Source organism: Meles meles, chromosome 7 (genome assembly GCF_922984935.1).
Source record: "Meles meles chromosome 7, mMelMel3.1 paternal haplotype, whole genome shotgun sequence".
Taxonomy (NCBI): domain Eukaryota; kingdom Metazoa; phylum Chordata; class Mammalia; order Carnivora; family Mustelidae; genus Meles; species Meles meles.
In genome coordinates, this window is record NC_060072.1 from 108,806,836 (window position 1) to 108,815,385 (window position 8,550).

Consider the following 8,550-nt stretch of genomic DNA (forward strand, 5'->3'; position numbering starts at 1 on the left):
GTGTTGGTGTCTGGTCCCTGAAGCATAGGAAGGGGTTGGAGGAGACTGTGGGAGACGACGGAGATGGTGGTGACAGGGAAGAGGTAAGGCCCACAGCCAGCACAAAGTGCGCAAAGGAGAGCACTGCCTGCCTCCCACACCCTGCCACATCCTTCCTAGCTCAGAACCTGGCAGATTTCCCGGGCTGGTTGTATGGCCAGCCTCTTCAGCACCTCTGAACCTGATGGTTAACTTGGCCCTTTAGCATTCCCTGTAAGGAAAGGCCTACAGAGGGGTCAGGGCCCTCCCCTCCCGGAGCAGTAGGGAAGAATGGGCCCAGATATAGGTGCCTTAGGACCACCTCTACCTCAATCCAGGGCCTGGAAGCCAGCCTGACCTGCTTTTCTCTCCTGCCCTCCTAGACAAGTCCCTCCCCAGAAGCTCCTCTAGTCACCATCTTTTGCTAAAAATGTAGGAGTCCTATCCCCCTGCCTGTCTTACCTGAAAGCAGCCAGGGCCCAAGGGACTGAAGAGTCCCTCCCATGGGGGGGGGGTGGAGGGCTAAGTCCTCCTCCTGAGTCATCACCCAGGAAGCATCACCATAGCAACCCCAATAGCAAACAATGCTGCCGGGAAAAGTCTTCCTTACAAAGCGGCCCCTCCTGGCAATCGGCCCCACAAGAGGAATGGCCAGTAGCCCACAAAGACAACCCAGAGGGCAGAAAGATCCACCCCATGTCCAAAAACCTTTCTTGCAGGTAGGAGCTGGGGCCCCATCTCCACAGCCTCTCTGTTTACACCCTGCTTGGCTAAGGGCTGTCCCCCTGGGGTGGGCTATACTTTCTTCTGGTCAGTAGATCTGGCCCAGAGCTCTCCTACCATCTTCTTCTCTTAGCCCTATGGTATTGTGAACACAGAGCTCAGCCCAGAGAAAAGGAGATGCCTGGTTATCACATCTCCCAGCCCCACCTCCCGGGGTGGTCATGGAGAAATGACAGCAGAGTGGGCCGGAGAGACAGGTGAGTTTTGGGAATCAATAAAGTCCTAGGGTGGAAAGGGGGGAGAGGCATTTTGAGTAGTTCAGGCCGATGGCTCAAGTCCCAGCTCTGCCACTCACCGACCTGGCAACCTTGGGTGAGTTACTTACCCACATTGTGTCGTGCTTCTTGCCTCCTTGAAATGGGACAGTTAACGACACTTGCTCTAGGATCATGAGCATTAATTGAGTTGTGGATGTGTTTAGCACAGTGTCAGGACACACCTGCTACTGTGTTCATTTCACGGGAGGTGGGACACAGGAAAGGGAAGGAACCAGCCTTCTAGATGTTTTCCATACTTGCCTGTGTCTGGATGAGAAGTGAGGGAAGTGCACCCACAGCAGACAAGTAACAGGGCGAGTCTGGGAGCGAAGAGCCTCTGGGCTGCATTCTCTGGAGAAAGATTTCCCTTCTCCTTGTTGCTTGGTAAGGGGCATTTCCCCCTCACAGTTTCCTCAGGCCTGGTGTATCCTGTTAGGAGCTCCAGTCCCCGGCAGGAGCTGGGGGGTGGTGGGAGGCGGGCAGGCAGAGTGGAGAGGACGTGGAAGGTAAAGAGTGAAGGGCAGGAAGACAGAAGCTGAGGAGGGTGGGAGGGAGAGCAGAAGATGAGAAACCCAGGGGACTCCTACAGAGCAGACAGAACTTCTGAGGTAGGGCAGGAATGGAGACAGTTTTTGGCCAGACCACCAGGCTCCTGATGAGAATCCGGGGCCTGAGGAGGTCGGCCTCTTGTTGTCTCTGCGGCCGCTCCTGGGAGAGAGAAGCAGAGTAGTCCCCCAGGCTCCCTTTTGTCTCTCCCTAGATGGCCCATGCCAGCGAGCCCCTCCTGCCCCCCCAAACGTGGGCTCAACGTGAGTTCCTCCTCCCCAACAAGTCCTGGGAGTGTCCCGGCTTCACCCAGCAGGCGCAACACCGGCTGGCACTGAGGCCGCCTCCCTGCACGGAAATCAAGTCTGAGGTGCGTCGCCGACTCATCTACCCCTGGAAGGACGCCCCGCAGCACACGTGGGGCTTTCACACGTGGCTCGATGTGGGCCGTTTGCCTGCCACCTTTCCCACTAGGCCCGACAGGCCCTATGATAGCAACGTGTGGCGCTGGCTGACGGACTCCAGGGCCCGTGGCTGCCCCCCAGCAGAGCCCCCCATCCCCCCGCCCACCTGGATGGGCCAGAACAGCTTCCTGACCTTCATCCACTGTACTCCTATCTTCGTGGATGAGAACAGGAAGAACCAGGTGATTGTCAGGACGGTACAGGAATTGAGAGAGCTGGAGAAACTCAAGCTGAGGAGTGAAGTGAGGGCGCCCCCACTGGACACCAAGGGCAACATCCTGCCCCCAAAGAACTTCAAGAAGTAAGAGGGGCCCTTTCCTGGGCCGGGTGGGGGGTGGTGGGCGTCGGTGAGAGTGGCCTCACCCAACCTATTCATGTTCAGGTGACCCTCTCTCTCTCTGGTCCCTGTCTCTGATGTCTACCTCAGTACTCTAGCCCTCCCATGTTTGGTCATCCATTCTGAATGTAGCTGGAAGGTGTGGAGGCAAGGGAAGGACAGCTAGGGGAGGTCGCTTAACCATTTCATTAGAATACACCGAGTACACCTAGGTGCTTAACACCTGCGAGGCCCTGGGGGTACTGACAAACATCATCCAGTCCTTCCCCCCTGGGGAACTTAGGAAAGGCAGATACCTTTCCACAGGCTTGGAAAGGCAGCTGACCACACAAGCCCAAGCACGCCACGTGTCCAAAGTGTGACAGAGACAGTGAGAGTTGTAAGAATATCAGTTACTAGTGGAAAGAGCTGAGAGCTGGGGTCAGAGCCTTGGGCTGAAGTCCAGACTTGGCAATGTGTTTAGTTTTTCCGGACCCAATTCCATTACTGATAAAATGGGGGCCGTAAACACCACATCTACCTCAATGGGAGAAGATAAAATGGGTTAATGGAGCTATGAAAGCACTACACAAAAAAACAAGATGTTATTACAGAAATACAGAGGAGGGAGGGGTCGCTGTGGGCTGGAGCGTCCCCCCAGGAAGGCTTTGTGCAGGAGAAGGCTAGACGGGCAGGAAGCCCTCTGAAAGGTACGAAGAAGGGCATGGAGGGTTGACTGGTCCAAGCGGAGACAGGAGTGCGGAAGTGGTTAATGGAGAGCCCGGCAGCTCTCCCTCCCTGCCCACCGTGGGAACTGGGAACTCATAGCACAATTATCTCCCGTACAGAGTCCCCAAGGGGATAAGACAGGAAAGGGGGCAGGGAATAAGGAGAGAATATCTCAAATTCCAACTCCAAGGGCATTAACAGAAGCAGTGAGGAGCTGGAGGGGAGGCTGTGGAGATTTTTAATCCTTTCAAAAAGTGCCAACCATTTTGGCTTCTGTCCGCAGCCCTTGCGGGATGGACCATTGATTGCTAGTATGTGCTAACTAAAACTAGGGCATACAAAGGTGCTGAGACTTAGATCACTCCCCCCAAAACTAACAATAAAAATAAATTTCAGTGAAATGACAGTGCCAGATACTGTAATCAGTTGAGTATACTATTTATAACCTCCAATGACCCTGAATTGAAGCTATTACTAACAACCCCATTTTACAGATTGGGCATCTGAAACAGGGAAGTCACTTACCTCACGCAAGTTCATACGGCCAGTAAAGTGGGGGAGCTGGGATTCGAACCCAGACAGCTCAGAGCCGGATCTACATTCCCAACCACTTGCCCTCTTGCCCAGCTGGGGAATGGGACATGTTCACCGCTACTTCTGATGTGATATAACGTTTCATGAGGACGGCGTAAGAGAAACACAGTTATCCACAAAGAGAGCTCAGCGCAATGCCGGGCATCCAGGGAGTGTGTGTGAGGACTTAGTAGCCACCCACATCTAGGTAGCAATCTACCCAGCTCGATCACAAACTTGCCACACCACCTTGACTTTCTTTGTGCCTCGCTTTCCCCAGTATGTACTGGAGATATACCTGGTACCTTGCAGGGTTGTTGGAAGATGCAAAGGCATGGTGTCTGGCATAGAGAGGGGGCTCAGTAAGTCGTGTCATTAGTCCGTCGTCCCCGTGAGAGGAGGATCCTTGTTTCCCTCTGTTTGCTGCTGGAGGCCCAGTCCCTGGAGCCAGCAAGGAAGGAGACCCAGACAAGGTTTTGCTGTTCACGGAGGACATGGTCCTTGAGCTGAAACTTGAAGAATGTGTACAAGTTCACCAGGTGGAAACAAGACAGAATGGTGAGAGCAAGGGCCCATCCCGTCCTGTTGTTCCTTTTGAGCAGTTCTGTAAGGGGTTAAAATACATTTTAAAATGTCACTAGAGGGACGTCTGGGTGGCTCAGTCGGTTAAGCTGCTGCGGACAGTTCAGGACATGATCCCAGGGTCCTGGGATGGAGTCCCACATCGGGCTCCTTGCTCAGGGGGGAGCCTACTTCTCTTTCTGCCTCTCCTTGCCATTTTGCCTGCTTGTGCTCTCTCTCTCTGACAAATAAATAAAATCTTTTTTAAAAAATGAAATAAAATGTCACTACATGCGGGGTGCCTGGCTGGCTGGGTCAGTTAAGTGGCCTACTCTGGGTTTCAGCTCTGTCGTGATCTCAGGGTCCTGGGGCCAAGCCCCGTGTCCAGCCACATGTCAGGCTCTGTGCTCAGCATGGTAAGTTGTGGATTCTCTCTTCCTCTCTCTCTGCCCCTCTCCCTGTTCATGCTTGCTCTCTCTTACTCTCTCTCAAATAAATAAATCTTAAAAAAAAAAAAAAGTCTCTAGATCAGCAAGAGGGCACATTTTGAGCGTGAGAGACCCAGAAAAGACTTCAGACAGGTCTAAGCTTTAAGACGCCCACGACATTGCTGAGAAATAGAACACTGATACATAAACCCAGTCATTCTCAATTCTGATAGCACGTTACAATCACCTGGGCCTCTTCAAAAAAATTGTTGCAGTTGGAGCCCCACCCATGAGATTCTAACTTAGTTGGCCTGGGTGGAGGGGCGGCCTGAGCACAGGGATTTGTAAAAAGCCCCCTAGGAGTAAGTCTAAGGTGCAGCCAGGCCTGAGTATGTCTGCTGTAAACCAAAGACAGCAAACATCTGCTGGATGAGCTGCAAAGCATGTTGAAGCACAGGAAATTTGCCACCATTCAACTGTTGTTGTTTTATTTTATTTTGTTTTTAAAGATTTTATTTATTTGAGGGGCGCCTGGGTGGCTCAGCGGGTTAAAGCCTCTGCCTTTGGCTCAGGTCATGATCCCAGGGTCCTGGGATCGAACCCCACATCGGGCTCTCTGCTCAGCAGGGAGCCTGCTTCCTCCTCTCTCTCTGCCTGCCTCTCTGCCTACTTGTGATCTCTTTAAAAAAAAAGATTTTATTTATTTGAGAAAGAGAGAGAGAGAGAGCACTAGTGGGAGTAGGGTGGGGAGAGAAACAGGCTCCCCGCTGAGCAGGGTGCCTGGTGCGGGACTAGATTCCAGGACCCTGAGATCATGACCTGAGCCTAAGGCAGACCCTTAGGCTCAGTGGGGAATCTGCTTCTCTATCTCTGCCTGCCACTTTCCCTGTTTTTATGCTCTCTCTCTCCCTCTCTGAAAAATAAATTTAAAAGAAGAAGAAGAATAGAAGATTGACCATCTAAATAACATAATTTCACCATCCTAACACCAAATACTCACACGGTGTGCACGCTCTCTGGCATAGACCAATATCCAATAAGGAAGACAGACAGAGGGGATTCCCTCCAACCAGCTCACTCCCTAGCTTATGTTAGAGTAATAGAAAAATGTTAGCTAAACATGGCTTTATACACCAGTCTCAAGATACGCATGACAAATAATACTTGCAGGGCATAAATGCATTATTTTCTTATGGCACTGACGTGAATGACGACTGTTGGTCAGCCTTTACCACTATCAGAATATATAGGTTCCCCCTACTTAGGGCACCTGGTGGTTCAGTCAGTTAATGTCTGACTCTTGGTTTTCACTCAGGGCATGATCTCGGGCTTGCGAGATCCAGCCCCACACTGGGCTTCACGCTGAGCTCGGAGTCTGCTTGGGATCCCCTCCCTCTCCCTGTGACCCTCCCCTCGCTTGCACGCACTCTCACTCTCTCTATAAAAAAAAATAATAAAATAAAACAGCAGGATCCCAGTGATGATCCTTTCTTATTTTAAAAAACAATATTAGTTTGGAACCTTGCTTGGTTGGCATTTCGTCATTATCATAATTTGAAATAATTCTGATTTTTTAAAAAGCCTACAGAATTTTTCAAAAGTCATCTCTACACCCAACATGAGACTTAAATTCACAACCCTGAGATCAAGAGTGGGATGCTCTACTGACAGCCAGCCAGGTGCCCCAAGTCTATAGAACTTTGAAGCACAGTTTGATGTTTAATACGAAGGCCTTTCAAAAAATTTTCTTTTGAGAAGATCATGAAGAATTATAAATTGGGAGGGCTTACCTTTGTAGCATTGTGAACATAAGCTTTTATTAAGCTATGAGAAGAGCATCGTGTTTCCTTTCTTACTCCTCCCAACAATGCCTGCCCCTCGCCTTTGACCTCTCTGTTCTCTGCACACCCCTTTCCCCCCGACAGGTACCGTCACATCTCAGCTGGTGGAAGGTTTGAACCCCGAGGCCTCCAGCTCCTGCCCAACCCACTTCCCAATGATCTTGCCAGGGGCTGGCTCTGCCCAAACCCTCTGCCTCATTACCAGGAAAAAGCACTAAAACTGGCCTTGCTGCCCAGTGTGCCCCTAAGCCAGGACCTTGTAAGGAAGTACCAAATCCTGATAGAGAACCGGGTTGCCTTGCCCCTCTGTCATCTCTCCAAGGCACCATCTGATAAAACCAGGAAAGAAGCAAGGAAGACGAAGAGAAGACCCGGACAGATCTAAAGAGCCTCCAACTGGGCAAGGACCGTGCTAGGCAACAGGGTTCTCTACCAGCGTACCTTCAACAAGAAGCCTTTGGGGTGGCTGGAGGACTGGCACAGAGCCTCACCACCATTCCTCCAATTGCAAGCCACCTCTGTCCCCCAGGCTCCTGGAAACTCTACTGAAACCCTAAATTAGTCTCTGTCTTCCTTGGAGGACTCTCTCATAGCGAGTGGGAAGATTGAGTCGGGTAGAGCAGGGACAGCAGAGGGAGATCAAGTTTTTAGGGACAGAATGAGGAGTGGGGAGGAAGAAGTGTGTGTGTGTGTGTGTGTGTGTGTGTGTGTGTGTGTGTGCACGCGCATGCGCGTGTTGGGGTGGGGAACAAGGCATTGTTAGCAATGTGGCTAAGAACTTACCTTGACTCCCATAACCCATTTGCAACACAACTCGGATTGGTCAGGGGTACAGGAAGCTTCTGAGGCAAAATAACCTCGATTCCCCACCTCCCTAGACCACAGGATGCCTGAACAAAGACCAGAAGCAACTCTGCTGGGTTGTGGTTCCCACACGGGGTCTGGGAGCGGAGGTCAGGTCAAGGCTGGTGCTAGAGGAGGGAAGAGTCAGGGCTGAGGACGGCTGGCCAGCGCTCTGCGGAGGGATAGGAGTAGAGCAAAGTAGAGATTCAAGGTAAAATGGTGGTCACCTCAGAGCATGATGTAGGGGCCTTGGGCCTGTGTGGCAGGTGACCCCAGCTGCCCCAGCTTTGGTCGTGGGGGGCCAGAGATAAGGGGCCTGAAGTGCAGGCAGGCAAATCCTGTTGGTCAGAAAGGGGCTGCCCCCAGCTGGGGTGGAGATTGGGTGTGGGTGGCCCGGGAGAAGGGGCAGCAGGGAGGTGTCTGGAAGGGGAGAAGTGGTATGATGCCGGCCTCTGCGTGCCCCTGTCCTAACCCGAGTTGGTGATCTTCCTCAGTGTGGCTTCTCCTGGGCTTCTGGCCACTGCTCTCTTGCCCACTTCTCTCCAGCCCCCTAGGTACCTGGGAGCTGAAACCCCACCAGGGGTTCTAGCCCTGGTTTGGCCGCTAACCCGCAATACGACCTTTGGGAAGGGCATTTGTTCTCTCTGCCTTTCAGCTTCCTCTCAGCGCAGTGGGAGCCACTATGGTAGAAATGGGTGGAATAAAGAAAATAATGTAAGTGAAGTACCCGGGAAGTGTCTGGCTCAGCGTAGGCACTCCATAAATGAAGCCATCGGCCAGTTGTTATTCATAGACTACAGACAATGGTGGGGGGAGATATTATCCAGTCACAGAGGCAGGAAGGACTGACATGTGCTATGATATGGATGAACCTTGAAAATATGGCGTTGAGGGGCGCCTGGGTGGCTCTGTTGCCTAAGCGTCTGCCTTCAGCTCAGGTCGTGATCCCAGGATCCTCCGATCAAGCCCCGCATTGGACTCCCTGCTCAGCAGGGAGCCTGTTTCTCCCTCTGCCTCTGTCCCTTCCCACCCCTCCCCACCCTGCTCGCTCCTGCTCTCTCTCACTCTCTCAAATAAAATCTTTTTCTTTAAATGACGCTGATTTTATTTCTATGAAATATCTAGAAAAGGCGAATCCATAGAGACAGTAGGTGGATTGGTGGTTGCCAGGTGCTGGGGAGAGGCAAGCAA

The 8,550-nt window shown here is 52.0% G+C and overlaps 1 protein-coding gene across 1 annotated transcript; it reads left to right on the plus strand.

Annotated features, from left to right (window-relative positions):
• Nucleotides 1-665: 665 nt before the first annotated feature.
• Nucleotides 666-6,901, plus strand: TEX52 (testis expressed 52). The gene is made up of 3 exons (XM_046011005.1): nt 666-737; nt 1,819-2,369; nt 6,601-6,901. Exons 1-3 carry the CDS (start codon nt 666-668, stop codon nt 6,899-6,901), a joined length of 924 nt encoding a protein of 307 aa, XP_045866961.1.
• The last annotated feature ends 1,649 nt before the right edge of the window (nt 6,902-8,550 follow it).

What these genes read in the sequence shown, in the direction of transcription:
- TEX52 (XM_046011005.1), top strand. Translation starts at nt 666, where the DNA reads ATGGCCAGTAGCCCACAAAGACAACCCAGAGGGCAGAAAGATCCACCC. An exon ending in TCCAAAAACCTTTCTTGCAG is followed by an intron (nt 738 to 1,818) that starts GTAGGAGCTGGG and finishes GTCTCTCCCTAG; the next exon opens with ATGGCCCATGCCAGCGAGCC. An exon ending in CCCCCAAAGAACTTCAAGAA is followed by an intron (nt 2,370 to 6,600) that starts GTAAGAGGGGCC and finishes TCCCCCCGACAG; the next exon opens with GTACCGTCACATCTCAGCTG.